Here is an 18,817-nt window from a genome sequence, read left to right on the forward strand (position 1 = left end):
GTGCACTCCGCTTGACACCAGCTGCCAACTAGATATCGAGCCGTTGATCACTACCCATTGAGCCCTATGATCTAGCCAGCTTTCTATCCACCTTATAGTCCATTCATCCAATTCATACTTTTTTTAACTTGCTGGCAAGAATACTGTGGGAGACTGTATGAAAAAACTTTGCTAAAGTCAAGGTATATCACGTCCACCGCTTTCCCCATATCCACAGAGCCAGTTATCTCCTCATAGAAGGCAATCAGGTTGGTTAGGCATGACTTGCCCTTGGTGAATCTATGTTGACTGTTCCTGATCACCTTCCTCTCCTCCAAGTCCTTCAAAATGGTTTCCTTGAGGACCTGCTCCATGATTTTTCCAGAGACTGAGGTGAGGCTGACCAGTCTATAGTTTCCCAGATTCTCCTTCTTCCCTTTTTTAAAGATGAGCAATATATTTGCCTTTTTCCAATCATCCGGCATGGCAATTGCCATGACTTTTCAAAGATAATGGCCAATGGCTCTGCAATCATAGTCATAGAATATTAATAATAGAATCACATCAGCCAACTCCCACAGAACCCTCGGATGCATTAGATCCGGACCCATGGACTTGTCCATGTCCAGCTTTTTTAAATAGTCCTGAACCTGTTCTTTCACTCACCTCCTCCACACACTGTGCTGCCCAGTGCAGCAGTCTGAGGGCTGACCTTGTCTGTGAAGATTGAGGAAAAAAAAGCATTGAGTACTTCAGCTTTTTCCACATCATCTGTCACTATGTTGCCTCCCCCATTCAGTAAGGGTCCCACACTTTCCCTGACCACCTTCTTGTTGCTAACATACCTGTAGAAACCCTTCTTGTTACCCTTCACATTGCTTGCTAGCTGCAACTCCATTTGTGCCTTGGCCTTCCTGTTTACACCTCTGCATACTCAAGCAATATTTTTATACTCCTCCCTAGTCATCAGTCCAAGCTTCCACTTCTTGTAAGCTTCCTTTTTGAGTTTAAGCTCACCGAAGATTTCACTGTTAACCCAAGCTGGTCGCCTGCCATATTTGCTATTCCTTCTGCACATCAGGATGGTTTGTTCCTATGCCCTCAATAAGGCTTCTTTAAAATACAGCCAGCTCTCCTGGACTCCTTTCCCCCTCATATTAGCCTCCCAGGGGATCCTGCCCTTCAGTTCCCTGAGGGAGTCAGTCTGCTTTTCTGAAGTCCAGGGTCTGTATTCTGCTGCTCTCCGTTCTTCCTTTTATCAGGATCCTGAACTCAACCATCTCCTGATCACCCACTTTTACTTCCCCTACCAATTCTTCCCTGTTTGTGAGCAGCGGGTTTTATGCCGTCCTACGTCTGCAAGAGAGTCCTATATCTGCTCTTTCTTGGGAGCCCAAGAACCTTCCTTAGAACCAATCTCCGCCTCGCTGGATGGGGAGCCTTGCACTGCTCCCTATATCCAGTGAATCCAAAGCAGAACAAGGTATTTCATTTACAAAACCAATACAGGGCGATCAACCCTCTTGCCCCAGCCTATCCTACCTGGTGTGGGCAGTGTGAGCAGCAGTGATGCCTGCCTGGTGTTCTTTTCTGCCTTCAGGTGTGCGCAGGAATGAGCAGGCAAGGTTGGCATGTCTTACTGTGTCCATCCCTCTCCTTCACAGAGCATGTGTGGGGGTTTGAGGCTGTTCCTCGAGATCTGCATGTCCCTTGGTTCTGAATTCTTCTGGGGGAGTTCCCCTAGGTGCCCCTACGGGGGTGGGCTGAGCATGTGGGGAGCGCGTGTTGTTGGGTTTGCTCTCTTTGCCTTTGTATGCTCGAGTGTCTTGTTTTTAACTGATCCCCTGGGCAACACTTAATTTACTGCAGCCTCAGGTTAAATTAATTGAGCAACTGGGCCCCCTCTCAGCTAGGGCGCCACTATCTAGGTGCTGATCCAAAGCCCCTGGCTGTCCTTAAAGGGGTTCCAGAGAGAGCAGTGAGCTGAGCTTTGGGAGCTAATAGGTTTCCATGGCTGACACCCCTCCCCAGGCCAGCCAGAAAACCCCTGAAGAGAGTGAGCAGGGCAGGGGCGGATTCTGCCAGGGAAGTTTCATGAAGTCCCCCTGCTGTTCCCCTCCTCTCCTCGGCTTTTCGGCAAGAGGGAGTGATCGAGGCAAGAAAAATTATTGCCTAATTCAATTGATACATACACACACGTGTAACAAGCATAGATCTCGCTCTCATGCAGACGCACACACCACCGCCCTCCACCCCCCAGTCATAAGGTTAAGATAACTCGCTGAGAGACTGGCTGATGTTTTATCAGTGTTTGCTTCCCTCTTATGACAGCACCAAAGTCAGTTTACTCTGCTCCTGATGTTTTTAAAAGGAGGGTGAAGGCTGAGCAGACTGCATTGCACTAGGCTATGTTTGGGAAAATCTTGTGTAAGCTGCTGATGACATGCAGCAGCACAGAGACCATGCAGTGGTCACACTCTGATGGGACAGTTGTGCAAGGGGCTTTGTGTACTCAGAAGGCATGGTGGAAATTTTTCCAGCAGAACTCTGCATTTGGTGGAAAATTAGGTTTTTGACTAAAAACGTGCATGGAAAAAGTCTTCAAGGAAAACCTGAATTTTTCAACCTCCCGCTCAGGGGTTCAGTGTTGTGATGAAAAGGTGACAATATCCACATGAAAAAAAACACCCAGAGGCTGACTGGGACTAGAATTCAGATCTTCTGAATCCCAAGCCAGTGTTCTAGCCATTAGGCAACACTGCCTTGGCACCATGGAGAACTTCATCTTCCTGGAAACACTCCATTTCTGAGGCTGCAGAGCCTGCACTTTCCTGCTTCTCCTACTGCTTATCTGCAGATCCTGTGGTACCTCCCTTGGCGGTACCTCCCCTCCTCCCTCTGTCATTGTCCTTGGCCCTCTCCACCCCACGAAACTTAAGCACCAATCACATGGTTCAGCTAGGAAAGTTTTGTGCTGGTGACCCTCAGTCCTACCTTCCTGTCCTTAACCAGGCACCCTCTGTTCAGCCCAAGAGAAATCATCACTGTTCAGACCCTCTGTAACCCCTGCCACTCTCCCTCCAAAACATGTCCAAACCCCACCCCTTCCTTTCTGTTCCACAGGTAAACCCCTTGTCTGGGTCTTAGTCACCTAGAGCCTTAGCCACTTCTTCCCAAGCCTCGCTGTGTCCCACGACAGCCCATCCCAAGCGTGTACCATGTTTGATTGAGGCCACAGTCAGGGATTCACTGCCAGGTGACTGAAGCAGAGGAGAGATGAGTGACAGAGTTGCCTGAATTCTGCAGAATGGGAGTGAGGGGTAAGAGGATGGGATCCACGAGATTGAAGAGCTAGCCCAGTCTGACTTTTGGTGCTCCTGAAATGTATCTTAAATGGCGGCCTCGTTTCCCTCCTTTGCTGGTGCCCCCGTCCCCCAGCCCTGGTTATGCTCGTGGCATTTGATTTCTTGGGCTGAGATTCCCTTCTGGAGCCCCGCTAGGTCTCATTACCTGGTTGGTTTTGGCTCTGATAGGAGGACAGCACTTGTAGTAGGTGCCCCTGGGTGGAATGTGTTCAGATGTCAGGGTGAGGTAGTGGTGAGCAGTCTCTATAGTGAGTGGTGCCCCTTTCTGGCGAGCTTCTCTGATGATGGGCAGGGCTTGAGCAGAGGAGAGGTGGAGGATGTGGCAGGGCACCCTGTTAGGAGAGAGCATGGGACCGTTATCCTGCTGGCTGGGCAGCTCTCAGGCCAGTGACTTCACTCCTCATCTCGTGATGATTGAGAGCAGAGCTGCAGTGTCACCACTAGAGGGGCCTGTGGGTTACAGGGAGGGCTAGTGGCCTTGTTCATGACTTAGCCACTGTCCTCAGTCTCACTGATGAGCTGGCAACACAGGTGATAGTTAGTGACCCCCAGCTGGGTCTCCTGGGGCTTAAAGAGAGACTGACCCCAGCTGTGGTGGTGAAGCACTAGAGCTAAGGAGGAGGGTCCTCTCTGGGAAGAGCCTGCAGAAGCCAGCATGTGAGCCACACAAGGAGCAGAGGGGAGCCCCAAGCTAGGGTGTGTGAGGCTGAGGGAATAGAGGAGACACCCAGGAGGCATGTGAGTTAGAAGAGAAGCTCTGCAGCAGGGAGATCTGTGGGGAAAGGAGGCAGGAGAACCCTGCAGGAGAAGCTCTGCAGGGCCAAGAGAAGAGGCCAAGAAACAGAGGCCTTTAGTGGCACCTGAGAAGGGCAGGAGGACTATTAGTTGGGCCTTTTGGTACCTGGAAGGGGACTGAACCAGCATGTGACTTGGCCAAAGGGCTGAGCCACAGGAGTCCCAGCATGGCAGCCTGGGTTAGAGAGTGGCTGGGTGTGGTCCCCACAGCAAAGGAAGTGGTGACCAGAGGGGTGTGAGAGGCAACATCCCAGGCAACACTGCATCTGGGCTGGAGGGGGTGCCTGAGAGGTAAGGACACACGCTTATGCCAAATCACCACACCTATGAGATTGGGGGGGGGGGTAGTCACTGGCTTCCCTGCTGGAGAGGAAGCCTGGGTGTGTGTGAGCCTTTCTGCCCAGTGACAGGTTGCCCTCGGTTTACATTGCCACAGCTCTCTTGGCACAGACAGGGGCCACACACCCTTTTGTGCAATGAAAGCAGAGAGCCAGATGGTGGGAGGGAGGGCTACAGAGAATGACTTTCTGGAGGTCAAACGTCACTTCTGTTAAAGCGCATGTGTCTCCTCCCTGCTTGACCTGTTGCTCACAAACCGGGTAGAATTAGTGGGGGAAGCAAAAGTGGATGGGAATCTGGGAGGCAGTGACCATGAGTTGGTTGAGTTCAGGATCCTGACGCAGGGAAGAAAGGTAAGCAGCAGGATACGGACCCTGGACTTCAGGAAAGCAGACTTCGACTCCCTCAGGGAACAGATGGCCAGGATCCCCTGGGGGACTAACATGAAGGGGAAGGGAGTCCAGGAGAGCTGGCTGTATTTCAAGGAATCCCTGTTGAGGTTACAGGGACAAACCATCCCGATGAGTCGAAAGAATAGTAAATATGGCAGGCGACCAGCTTGGCTTAATGGTGAAATCCTAGCGGATCTTAAACATAAAAAAGAAGCTTACAAGAAGTGGAAGGTTGGACATATGACCAGGGAAGAGTATAAAAATATTGCTCGGGCATGTAGGAAAGATATCAGGAGGGCCAAATCGCACCTGGAGCTGCAGCTAGCAAGAGATGTCAAGAGTAACAAGAAGGGTTTCTTCAGGTATGTTAGCAACAAGAAGAAAGCCAAGGAAAGTGTGGGCCCCTTACTGAATGAGGGAGGCAACCTAGTGACAGAGGATGTGGAAAAAGCTAATGTACTCAATGCTTTTCATGCCTCTGTCTTCACTAACAAGGTCAGCTCCCAGACTGCTGCGCTGGGCATCACAAAATGGGGAAGAGATGGCCAGCCCTCTGTGGAGAAAGAGGTGGTTAGGGACTATTTAGAAAAGCTGGACGTGCACAAGTCCATGGGGCCGGACGAGTTGCATCTGAGAGTGCTGAAGGAATTGGCGGCTGTGATTGCAGAGCCCTTGGCCATTATCTTTGAAAACTCGTGGCGAACGGGGGAAGTCCCGGATGACTGGAAAAAGGCTAATGTAGTGCCAATCTTTAAAAAAGGGAAGAAGGAGGATCCTGGGAACTACAGGCCAGTCAGCCTCACCTCAGTCCGTGGAAAAGTCATGGAGCAGGTCCTCAAAGAATCAATCCTGAAGCACTTACATGAGAGGAAAGTGATCAGGAACAGTCAGCATGGATTCACTAAGGGAAGGTCATGCCTGACTAATCTAATCGCCTTTATGATGAGATTACTGGTTCTGTGGATGAAGGGAAAGCAGTGGATGTATTGTTTCTTGACTTTAGCAAAGCTTTTGACACGGTCTCCCACAGTATTCTTGTCAGCAAGTTAAGGAAGTATGGGCTGGATGAATGCACTATAAGGTGGGTAGAAAGCTGGCTAGATTGTCGGGCTCAACGGGTAGTGATCAATGGCTCCATGTCTAGTTGGCAGCCGGTGTCAAGTGGAGTGCCCCAGGGGTCGGTCCTGGGGCCGGTTTTGTTCAATATCTTCATAAATGATCTGGAGGATGGTGTGGATTGCACTCTCAGCAAATTTGCGGATGATACTAAACTGGGAGGAGTGGTAGATACGCTGGAGGGGAGGGATAGGATACAGAAGGACCTAGACAAATTGGAGGATTGGGCCAAAAGAGATCTGATGAGGTTCAATAAGGATAAGTGCAGGGTCCTGCACTTAGGATGGAAGAATCCAATGCACCGCTACAGACTAGGGACCAAATGGCTAGGCAGCAGTTCTGCGGAAAAGGACCTAGGGGTGACAGTGGATGAGAAGCTGGATATGAGTCAGCAGTGTGCCCTTGTTGCCAAGAAGGCCAATGGCATTTTGGGATGTATAAGTAGGGGCATTGCCAGCAGATCGAGGGACGTGATCGTTCCCCTCTATTCGACACTGGTGAGGCCTCATCTGGAGTACTGTGTCCAGTTTTGGGCCCCACACTACAAGGATGTGGATAAATTGGAGAGAGTCCAGCAAAGGGCAACAAAAATGATTAGGGGTCTAGAGCACATGACTTATGAGGAGAGGCTGAGGGAGCTGGGATTGTTTAGTCTGCAGAAGAGAAGAAGGAGGGGGGATTTGATAGCTGCTTTCAACTACCTGAAAGGGGGTTCCAAAGAGGATGGCTCTAGACTGTTCTCAATGGTAGCAGATGACAGAACGAGGAGTAATGGTCTCAAGTTGCAATGGGGGAGGTTTAGATTGGATATTAGGAAAAGCTTTTTCACTAAGAGGGTGGTGAAACACTGGAATGCGTTACCTAGGGAGGTGGTAGAATCTCCTTCCTTAGAGGTTTTTAAGGTCAGGCTTGACAAAGCCCTGGCTGGGATGATTTAACTGGGAATTGGTCCTGCTTCGAGCAGGGGGTTGGACTAGATGACCTTCTGGGGTCCCTTCCAACCCTGATATTCTATGATTCCCAACCCCAAGGAGAATGGTTCCTTACTTGTACTGGAGGCAGAGATCAGCGATGGTCTGGACAGCCTCCACTTCCATTGCATCGGGGCGGGAGTCCAGAACTGCCCTGTACTCTGTGGGGTCTGCACAGACGCCAGAGAAGGAAATAGAGTCAGGTTTGCATCCTGAGGTGCAGAAGGTTTGTGCCTAAGGGACATAGTCATGTGCTCCTGGACTCGGTGGGCTATTTACACCAGCAGAGAATCTGACCCCGGAAGCGTACAGAGTAGCTAACTGCCTAGCAAAGGTTACAGCTAGGGGAGTTTTATTCCGTGACTCCCCTGTCAGTAGGCTCTTGCTTGCAACATTCATCGTGTTGTGGGGTGTCTGTGTGTGCCCTGCCCTGGCAGCATAAAGGGGCCTGAATGGAAGCGAGAGTCAGGCCCATATGCCTCCTGCAGGCTGTGTACATAGAGATATGTGCTTGCCGTACGTTTCCATCCCAGAGTTGTCACCACGTACCCTCTAGTGCCGGCTTCCACTGGCCCAGCTCTTGCTCTGAGTGGAACTGGAAAGCAAATCCAAATGGAGGGAATGGTTAATGCTGACAGGTTGGGGAGCTAAGCCCCTTCCAAGGTTACTCCTCCCATTACCCTCCTTTCCCATTTGTGGAAGGAAACGGAGGGGCCTGGTGGGTCACACTCTGAGCCATACATTAGAGGAGCCCTGCTGTCTCTGGGGATTGAAAACCCTCGGAAACCGCCTGTCCTGGGGGGTTGAGAAGACACAAATGATGGCAACTTCCTCCCTTTGTGGGGTGTTGGCTCTGTCTAATCTATTGATGGCTTTTCTGGGATACTTGCCCCCCGGGTCTTCATGTGCTCTGGCATCACACTCCAGGGGAGAGGCTTGTCAATGGGAAGGTCATCTTTGAAGGTAATATTTGAGGTTGGAAGCTAGAAACCAGTATTTGCTTTTAGTCTCCAGGGCAGGAACACTGCCCACTGAACTGTGTGGGCCCTCCCCTACCTTGCCCTTTGTGCAGTCAGTTACACCTATGCCAAGTGTGTGGGTGATGCTTCTGTTCTGATTTGGTAGTGTAACACCGACAGACCCCAATTGTCAGCAGGTGGGATCAAACCTGGGACCCCTGGAGCTAAATGCATGAGCCTCTACTGCATGAGCTAAAAGGCATATGGCTGCTGGCTAAGGCTGTAGAGCAAACTCATTACTCTCTAAGTGGTCTCGGTGCCACTTGATGGGACAGAACACCAGGCCCAGGAGGTGTGTGGGTTACAGTAGCACTGGGTCTTGAATCTGGAGAGAGAAAGCAGGGACCTGAACTTCAAGGGACCAAGGACACTGAGCATAAGCAGTGACACTTACCAAGAGGACAGTCTGTGCCTTGCAGCTCATTCATTGCCATGTGCAGATCTTGGAGCCTGACATGGGGGAATTCCTCCACTCCCTTGCAGTCAGGGAGCACTTAAAGCCTGGGACTCCAGCCTGCAGCATGGACAGGAGCTCATCCTAAAGCAGGCAACAGAAGGGATGCACTCAGGTTATCAGACACCTGGTTCAGCCAGCCCTTCTGGATGGCTCCAGCTATGAGAGCCACATTTAAGCAAAATATGCCAAAGGATGAGCACCTAAACTACTGTCGATATGCCCCACGAGGCATCATCCTAGCCAATAACTCAGCATGCATATGGGTCAGTTCTGCTCCACAATGGATAGGGCCATCAGTTTCTTCAACATTTACCTCCGCAGAAGGTCAAATTCCAATAGACTTTGAAGGTCAAGATGCCCCTCAGTAGACAAGCCCTTCATTTCAACAAATCAAAGCTGTATTTGTGCTAGTGGTTACCCAACAACTTTGCTAAGCCAATGCCCACTAATCTCTGACCCCATGTTAGGACAATGGGATTCTATGGTTATGATATTTGCTGCCCCATTGCTAATAGATTGGACCAATACAAACCTCCCAACATCTGCAAGCTGACCCAGCCCAGACACCTCTTCTAACAACAGCAGGGAATGGGATTCTCTCATCAGCCTCACAGGAGCCAGGGCCAAACCTTGGCCGCACTGAAGTCAATGAGAGCCTTGCCAGTGGATGCAGATTTGTTAGTAGCATCCCTGGGACATTGTTCTGCGTCCCTTCCCCAGTGTGGTTATACAGATCAGCTGAGTGGGAGGTATGTTCAGCATTGACTGAATCATTCACCAAGACTTTGTTGGACTGATCAGTTTCCTCTGCTTTATTTTGCAGTTTGCATTGACTGTGCAGCATTTTTTTAGTGACTTGCAGCCAGGTTTCCAGAAGCACTAAGCACGTTGGCTCCCTGCACTGAAACTCCCCAGAGAGGAGGTGAGACCTGGGTATCTGCCCTTGCCCTTATTCCAGCTGGTACTTCATGCTGTTGCATTTGCTGAATAACACCCACTGACCTGGTTTCCAGGGACGACTCCACCCCAGAAGGCTACATCCACAGGGCACTGCCCTTCAGCAGACTGCAGCTTGTCGTCAAAGTTTGCCAGAGCTGTGGCTAGGGGAAGACAGCGTCTGGAGGGCATAGAGAGACAGCAGCTTAGCTAGGCCCAAGCCCCTTCCTTGACTGCTACAGAGATGTAGGGAAAGAGTGCACGAGGAATGCAGGATGAGGAGAGCTGGGTAGACAGCGGCCCAGCTAGCTCCCATAGAGGATCATAGGCAGATCTCATTTTCCGGTGTGGCGCTGGGAGCAAAAGTGTGTAATATAGTGGGATGGGAGTAGACAGAGGATGATTAAGACAAAGTGGGGACCAGAGCTACCAACACTTTGGTGCTCCCCTAGAACACTCATCCCCACCAGACACTACCTCCAAAGCCCTTAGCCCCTACAAATGGATTATACTTCCTAGTCCCCTGCCAATGGCAAGCCCCTTTATGTTCTCATCCCCTGTAGATGGTCTCCTTCTGCTATCGGGACCCTCCATGCCTGGATCCCTACTTCCCCTAGTTAAGCCTTGGGATGGACATCAGAATGAGGATCTTTGCCCTCCTCTCAGAATAAACTTCTCCAGAGTGTGAAGTCCTGAGGGTACTAGGTGTGGCCAGCAGAGAGCACTATTGGACCACATTTGTCATTCAGGAGCTGGGCCCAGTGGCAGCACTTGCTGGGAACAAGCAAATTTGGATGCAGTTTATTTCCCTGAATGCATCCGATGAAGTGAGCTGTAGCTCACGAAAGCTTATGCTCAAATAAATTTGTTAGTCTCTAAGGTGCCACAAGTACTCCTTTACTTTTATTTCCTTTGCAACTCTGAGCTGCAGTTTGTAGAGGGTTTGTCTTGCGCGCCAAGCTCCGTGGGGTGGCAGAGAATAGCTTCACCCAGCAGCACGAGCCACAAAGGAACTTTCGCCCAGCAAAGGCTGGACTTTCCCTGACCTGGCAGGAGTTTAGCAAATAGCATGCACCCATTGAGCTCCCATTCTTTTGTCACCCCACACCCTTCACAGACAGAATAACTCAGCAGCATTGCAGAGGGAAAGGGCGACCAGAACAGCACATGTTCAACACCTGCAAAGAGTGGGCTGAAGTCTTGGGGCCAGATAGTCAGCTGGTGTAAATTTGCTTAGGTTTGTCCTTTATACCAACGGAGGGTCTGCCCCGTTCTGTAGGGGCCCTGATCCACCTCCCGTTGCAGGTGATGAAAAGATGCCCATAGATTTCAATGGGAGATGGTATGGACCTAATTATCCACATGGAGAACAGGTGGGTCTCCAAGACCCATCAAATCCAGTGCAATGCACAGTGAGGAGCCACTTCACTCTCTGCTCCATCCTTCCCTTTACAAAGGTCATGCTATCATTGTATGGGCCCCTTCCAATGCATGGCAACAAGGAGGTAACCCATAGGTGCGTGTGGTAATGCTGCTCCCTCCCTGCCTTCGGTACCGTACAGTGGCATAGCCACCAGGGTTGTGACGCCTCCTGCAGCAGCAGCCTTGGTTGCAGAAGACTAACCCTCTGAGGCCGTGTGCCCTGGCTCGCATGTGTGGACATGAGGGTCCATGATCCCGGGCATCACTACCAGATCGCTGATGTCCAGCACCTGCTGGGAGAAAGGAATGCATGGACAATCCTGGGGAAGGGAGGTCATGTTAGAATCCTCTCAGCCTGCATCAACATTGTTATTAGCACCGAAAAGGCCCAATGTCCCTGGGTGGCTGGTCCTTTATGGGGAGGTGGGTTCAGCCCCAGCCACTCTTCTGGGGGGGAGGAGAGATGAGCAAAGCCATGTGACCCAATCAGGCCTTGAGGGTAGATAGGGATTTTCTGGATGGAGCCAAGGATGAGCTAAAGTCTCCTGCAGGAGTCCCAGAGAGATTTAGAAGGGGAGGCTGCTGGCTGGGTACTGTGAGCTGGCAGGCAGCATGTGCCTCAGCAGAGCTGTCTGGAAGTCTTTCAAGACTTTGTTGCCCCCCCATGATGGAGCTGCTGGAGGGCAAGGAGAAGCACAGAAGTAGCTCTGGCAGGAGGGTGGTGGAGTCCCTTAGCAACGCAGGAAGGCTTTGGGCGTGGAGGCTGGGCTTCAAGGGTGTGGTGCAGACCTGGCAAAGCAAATACAAACTGAGCTGGGTCACTGAGGGTGCATTTTAAGCACTGTTACCACAGCAGCTGCCCCCAGATTATGATTACTGCTCCCCCCCCCCCACACACACACACACACTTCAGGCAGTGCTAGAAATGGCCTGAAAGGAGAGGGCTGCTGGAAGCTGTACTGCCGCAATAAATCAGACTCCAGAAGGGGAACCTTTTATATTGAATACTCTGGACTATGGAAAGTCATGGGGAGGCCCAGGAGGGGAATGTGGGGTGCCTGAAGGGCCACCCTTTACCTGCTCTAGAGGTGATGTCCCTGCTACACCCAGTTTCTTGCATGCAGGTTAGAATCCTGCAGTGGGACTGGGTGGGATCCCATGGATCCCAGGACTGCTGCCATAATAGTGGGAGCAGGTAAAATGTACTTTGTTGTGGTTGGGTGGGGAATAAAATCCAGTCTGTGGGGATTTGCAAGAAAACACTAACTCTATCACCTTGTCCTGTATAGAATTTGAGCAATGTAAAGCAAGTTTCTCTTTTTTTAAAATAAAAAATTTAATACTTAAATTTAAGCAAGGGATAGAAAGAGATTTGATGTCTATTATAACAGGAGTTAAAATACTTCTACATGGTGGGGCAAGATGGCCAATGTTAGTATGGTGGGTCCAGAGCGTTTCTTGGCAGGGGGCCACTGAGGTCCCCAATAGTGGCCCAGGAAGGTGGTAGAGGAGGGAAGCAGGGGAGGGGTCTGGGTTTGCACCTCACTCTGAGCCCCAGCCCCTCTCAACCCCTGAGAGTTCTTACCCTCTTCCCCCTTGTGTGGGGAACCTTCAGTTCTTAGATGCTGGGGGAGGAAGTCTCCCTCACTTCAGTTCTCTGGTTTTTCAACTCTTACAACACACCTTCCAGCTCCAGTCCCCAGCTGCCTGAAGCAGGGGGGTTTTATTAGGTTCCTGATAGGGCTTAATTGACTACAGGTGCTCCAATTAACCTGTAGCAACCCTCCCTAGTCTACAGGGAACCATGCCTTAATTAGCCTCGGGCTTATATATTTCCCCTCTAGCACTGCTCCCTGGCCCTCCTGTATCACTATGGTTTAAGCAAGATTTGTTTTATTCTTTTAGTTGTAAAATTGTCGTTTTAGTAATATGAGAGAATCTGTCTCTTTTGCAGGATCTAAGGTTTTTGCAGGTGGGGGTGAGATAAAAATGCAAGAAACTATGTGGGAGTGGGTGGGAGTGTATTACGGGGCGGGACGGAATCAGGATTTTAAAAATAGTCCCATGCAGGGCTCTATTGCAGGCTGTCACCATCAGGAAGTGACTTCCAGAGCAATGGGAAGATGTGGATTTCCCAATGATTTCCATGAATACCTCCGACAGATGTACTAGGCCAATGAGGTAGCAAATGTTCTAAAGTTCATCTACACCCGGGTACAATTCCTACAGACTGTCAAAATAGCTCCCTAATCTCAGACATGCCAGTCTGAGGGTCCCAGTTAATAAATGATTTACTTTGCTATTCTTTTCATGTCTCCAGTTTGCTCCTGTGCACTAGATCCTGTTAAGATCTTTCAATCACGTATTAAAAATATGCCAAACAGATCTGATGGCTGACTTCACATGTTCATGTCCCTGATACCAAGGGCCAAACTTGCAAAAGGGTGTTCTTCCTATTGTGCGTAAAATTTGCACTGGCCACGTTTGCACCTCTAATTTAGAGGTGCAAGTGCTCTGATGTGCACCTTCAGTTCATCTAAGAAGTGCAACATTGTAGGTTCAAATTGCACCTACAGAATGGGAGGCTTGGCTTCAGCCTGTTTGAAAATACACTGTTAAGGAGGACCAGAGGTGACCTGTGCCTGCCGATAGTGGGGGAGCGGATTGGAGGGCAGGCGGCTTCAGCAGTGTGACTGAGCATGCTCAGTACAAGCCAAGCAGCAAATCTGGGGGGAGAAGGACCCTGTCCCCTCTGAGGAGGATTTCACCTCTGCACGCTCTAGCACTTATCTGACAGAATAGAGGTGATCTTGATGAGCTGGGCCCAGCTGGCTTGCCCATGCTGTGAACTTCACTATAGCTATGTGTGGGTGTGATTTTTGTGTCTCTTTCAGACCCATGATTCTGATTCAGGCCAATCTCTGGGCCAGATCCTCCACTGGTGTAAACTGGCATAGCCCATTGACTTAAACAGTGCTACACTAACTTACACCATCTGGGGATCTAGCCCAAAGTAGTCAAGTTTTCTGGCTTCCCTCTCCTCATCCAGACACTGGTAAGCATCTGTTTTCCCCCATTACACATACCTGAAATTGTGATAACGGAGCACAGCTAGAGTATTTACTAAAAATATTAGTGGGAACTTTAAAGGAAATGTGTCATGGCCAGCTACTCTGGTATCTGAAAGCCCTGGCTCACTACGGTAAGAGTCAGCACTGAGGTAAAGAAAGAACAGCTTGATTACTCTCAGTGATGCCAGTTGAACTCTGGAGTAGTTCCATTCAAATGAGTAGAGTTACTCTCAGGTCACGGAGGTCACAGGCTAGCCATCTATGTGGAACTAATAAAATGGCCCAGCATCTTGCCTAAGTTAGGGGTGGGTACTTAAGGGGCTGCCACTACATTATTTGTGCCAAGTTCCAGGGGCCTGATCTCACTTCCACCAGTATAATCCACTGGGTTAGACCCTTATGGTGTAAATCTGTCTGAAGTCTTTGGAGTCTGCGGATTCACCTGAGGATCTGCCTCAAGATTTCATTTTTTGTATTAATTTTTAAATGCAACTACTCTGTCCCTGATAGCTGTTCCTTCTAACGTCTCTCTAATCTTTGATACATGTAGATTTGGGACCAGATTCTTAACTGCTGCAAATCAGCAAAGCTGCCTTTGGTCCTTGAATTCTAGAGCTGATGAATATGAGACTGGCCAGAGCCAGCTGTCCTCCCCTTCCAGCTTTCTGGCCTGGATTAGCCCTGCTAAACCATTGCTAGCTTTGAGCAGTGGGCAGTAGACCATGGGATCCCCTTCTGAAGCTAGGCTTGATGAAAGGAGATGCTTGCAAACTTCTGCCAACACGCCTCATTCTTTGTAACAACCTGCAGCTGTGGGTCCCTTGCTGCTCCTCTCCTGAGCCGAGATGTAGTTTAATAACTTATCAAGTGGTCAGGAGTACTGTGACAAGGCAGAGGGATGGGAGTGGTCCATCCCTTGTTTAAAAAGCTGACTGTCAACAGCAGAGCCACGTGAGTCACATTTTCCACTTGAATAAAAACTTGGCATTGGCTGTGCTGACAGCCTTCCGGGATTTGCTTTCAAGAAGCATCCCCAGGGAGCTAGTTGGCTGGAGGGAGCAAACAGGGCAGTGGGCCATTATTTGAAGAAGGCAAATCTTCAACTGGAAAATGCAAGAATTCATACTGGACACCTAACTCTATAAGTTACTCCACCAATCAGGAGCCAAACATACCATGTGACCTTCATGTCCAATCAAAACAGCTCAAATTTCTAATATGAAGTCGAAGATACAGTGACCTGCCTGCGAACTCTCTGCAGTGCAAGGGACCTGGTGAGAATAACTAACCAGGCTGAGCAAATCGTAAGCTGCTTGCACACAGACTGGGAACAGGAAAAGAAGTTCAGAATTACCATCTCTGCTCCATCAGCAGCAGGTCCTTGGGGAAGGGTCACTGGGCTGCTGGCTGGAATTGCAACCCCAAGGGCACTGCTGTTAGATGGGGCAGAGCCCACATTAATGGCATGAGCTGTTTGCTTTCCTCACCATCCCACTCTGACATTGTAGCCAGAGGATCTAATTCTCCACTCTCTACCTGAAGTCAGTGGAGTCTCAATGGCAGAAAGCTGGTGCACGGGAGTGGAGAAGCAGGCCCCATCTAAGTAATAGGAGGTGGCAGAATGTTTCACACTGTGGGCTCCTTTCTGACCTCCCATCGTTGAGCTCTGGCACTCGGCAAAGGAGTCCCCTCTAGATATCCCTGGACCATGGGTTTCAGTGAGGCCTGCCGGCAGCCCCATCACACAGCACAAACACAGGGAGAGATGTAGAGTTATGTGCCCCAGCCTATAGCAGCTTGGCAAAAAGGACAATGGCCCCACACCAAGGTCTGCAGCACATGCGATTAGCTGGAAAGTACCCCAGGCAAGTGTTGGGTAAGAGCTAGGTCAGCGGTGGACAACGTGAACCTGAGAAGGAGCCAGAATTTACCAATGTACATTGCCAAAGAGCCACAGTAATATGTCAGCAGCCCCCCATCAGCTCCCCCTGCCCCGCTTCCAGCGCCTCCTACCCACTGGCAGCCCCGCCAATCAATGCCTCCCCATCCCTCCCTGCACCTCCTGATCAGCTGTTTCATGGCATGCAGGAGGCTCGGGGTGGGGGAGGGGGGAGGTATGAGGGCATGGCAGGCTCAGGGGAGGGGGCAGAAAGAGGTGGAGTGGGGGCAGGGCCTGTGGCAGAGCCAGGGGTTGAGCAGTGAGCACCCCCTGGCACATTGGAAAGTTGGTGCCTGTAGCTCCACCCCCGGAGTCGGTGCCTATAAAAGGAGCCGCATATTAACTTCTGAAGAGCCACATGTGGCTCCGGAGCCACAGGTTGGTCACCCCTGAGCTAGGTATTATTATTATTATTGGTATAGCTGGTCATGCAAACCCAGCACAGCCTTCCCCCAGGGTTGTTTCCTCAATACCAGTTCATCTAGCACTTTGGCCCAAACTTGCCTTCTCTCTGCTGGCAAGAGCCTGGCTCCTCTTGGGCAGAATGTCGGCTATCTTGTCGTTGCAGATGATGATTTCAGCCGGGCAGATGGTATTATCCAGCACCACCCTGTTACTTCTCACAGCCGTGACTTCTGACCCCACCTCCACTCTGGCCACCCCTTAGGAGGATGGGTAAGAGAAAGGGAGCACACTTAGAATCCAAGGACATAGTGTAGTTAAGGAGAAGACCAAGCAGTTGGACTCTTTGGTGTTTAAGAGAAGTAAACTGACAGTGGAATATTGTTGTTGTGAGCAGGCTGGAGAGAAGGGAGCTGCTCCCAAAGTAAGCCATTTTGTGGGGGCATCTTGATAAAACACAATTCGATTCCCTCCTCTGCCTGCTTATGGTCTTTATTGTCAGATCAGAGCCCAGAGGTCCAACATGAGCTGGAGATCTCATGGAGCTAGGCCCGGAACATATACAGAGTCAGAGACTGTCCCTGTCCCCACAACTTACCATCTCCATAGACCAGAAAGGCACAGGGGTGGGGGGAACGGCAGGGGAGGGAGGCGCATTAGTGCTGTTGTATGGATGGGAAGCTATAGAGAGCGAGTGACTTGCGAAAGGTCACCTAATAAGCCAGGCAGACCCTGAACTGAGCCAGCACTCTGAGGCTAGTGCTTGAAGCCCAAGCACCCTTCCTCTCTAAAGTTCTGCTCTCTGCGCACCTGTACCTCCAGCATAGCCCCAAACATCCAGCATCCAAACATCTAAGTGGTGCTTGTGAATTCCTTCCTACATCTACAGCTCGGTCTTGCTCCAGTGAAATCAGTGGGAGTTTTGCTATTGATTTTAATAGTAGCAGAATTTGGCCCCACCCCTTTACAGTTGCAGATTTTCCCCTCGTTTTCCTTGTGAAGTGTTTTTCTTTTATGGGTGTGTGCGTATGCAGATGTGTGTGTGTGTGTGTGTGTGTGTCAATTCAGGCCCTTATTCAATGGAGACCACCTCCTCCATCCCCCAGGAAACAGTATTTGAAGCCTTCCCATCCCATTGCACTGCTGCTGGGGGTTCTCACCCCCATCCACTTGCTAACTGCATGTGGAACCCAAGACAATAGCTCAAGCGGCCTATGACATAGAGACCTCTCCTCCTAGTGCTCAGTGGGTGTGGTTGGCAGCTTGAGGAGCTAAGACTGGCTACCTCTCCAGCTCAGGAGCAAGGACAGGGAACCACGAGAGACCAGCGGGGGTTGGCTAATGTTCGAAGGGATTGATGAGGCCCAGCTCCCTGACCAGAATGTTCACTGGCAGTTTAACTCTGTGGAATTGCTGCTTTTAATCCTGCGAACAGAGCCCTACCGGAGGAGGATTTCTGCCAGCTAGTCCTAAGCGTTCTTTCACTTGGAGGTTGGACCTGTTCCTTACTCACCTGTTTGGGAGGCTTCCCCATGTTTTGTAGACATCCTATGCTGGCACGTGCTCTGCCTTTCTACCTGGCACCTCCTCAGTATTCATTCCACCTCCCTGTCTTACGCTTGCGAATGGCTCCTCTGTCAGTGAAGCTCTGGAGCAGGGGAAACTTTCCAAATGACCCCAGTGGGGATTTTCCTCACTCCTTCAGCAGGGATGGGATAGTTAATGTTTGATGAGCTCTGAGCTTTGCAAACAGACAGCCACTTTTACCCAGTGCAGGCCAAGTATTTCCATGGCTTTGACCTTTGAACTCATTTATTTTGTTTCATTTCTTAGCATAACTTTAGTGCTGTGGCAAGCCACTGAACTGATGACAGTGCAACAAGGGACAAGTGCCAGCTTCCTCCCAGCCCAGCCAGGGAGCCTTGGGCACTTTGTGGGAGGAGCACCTCCAGGAGTGCTTCAGCCTTGCTGCTTATCCATGTCTTTCATTGTACATTCTTTGGAGATGGCTACAGAGGGTTATGTGAATCTGAACTTTCTGAGATCAAGTTCTTGCTTAGATTGTCAGCGCTCTGGGGCAGGGACTGTTCTGTGTTTGTCCAACATCTCGCACACTGGGCTCCTGGGCTATGGCTGAGGTTCCTATGTACTACTACAATATATTTGACTGACTCTGTAGGCAGTTAGATCTTGGAGAAATGCTGATTATTAACGATCATTTTAGAAGCTGTGCATGTCACTGATGATGTTTGTTTACTTCCTTTAGTCTCTCTGATTGGATAATTCCTTAGGTGCAATGCTGCCTCTGGGATATGGCAAGTAGACAAAAACATTACATGGTGTAAATGCACTCCAGGCACTACATTCAATTATCTAGTACCTGCACCACCAAGTGCCTTCGCTTTATTTCTAATGATTTTTTTTTTTTTTTGCATGGCAAGGAAACCAATACTGCATAAACGCTGCATTCTCTTCTTATACTATTGAGCAACTGATGGGAACACTGAGCCTTAGGGTGGCTCTGGGGGATCGGACTGTCGTTTTGGTGGGTGTGCATGAAAACTCTGTGGGCATGGGTGGACCTTTTGGACCTTTTGGAGCCCTAATAGGATTT

The 18,817-nt window shown here is 50.1% G+C and overlaps 1 protein-coding gene across 1 annotated transcript; it reads right to left on the reverse strand.

Annotated features, from left to right (window-relative positions):
• Positions 1-3,122: 3,122 nt before the first annotated feature.
• On the reverse strand, positions 3,123-17,750 carry LOC102932906 (allantoinase, mitochondrial-like). The gene is given in 10 exon segments (XM_027829615.3): positions 3,123-3,239; positions 3,490-3,676; positions 7,034-7,127; positions 7,507-7,552; positions 8,339-8,454; positions 8,457-8,514; positions 9,436-9,550; positions 10,930-11,081; positions 16,306-16,463; positions 17,717-17,750. Coding segments are annotated over 10 exon segments (1,077 nt in total).
• Positions 17,751-18,817: the final 1,067 nt, after the last annotated feature.

Source organism: Chelonia mydas, chromosome 9 (genome assembly GCF_015237465.2).
Source record: "Chelonia mydas isolate rCheMyd1 chromosome 9, rCheMyd1.pri.v2, whole genome shotgun sequence".
Lineage (NCBI taxonomy): Eukaryota > Metazoa > Chordata > Testudines > Cheloniidae > Chelonia > Chelonia mydas.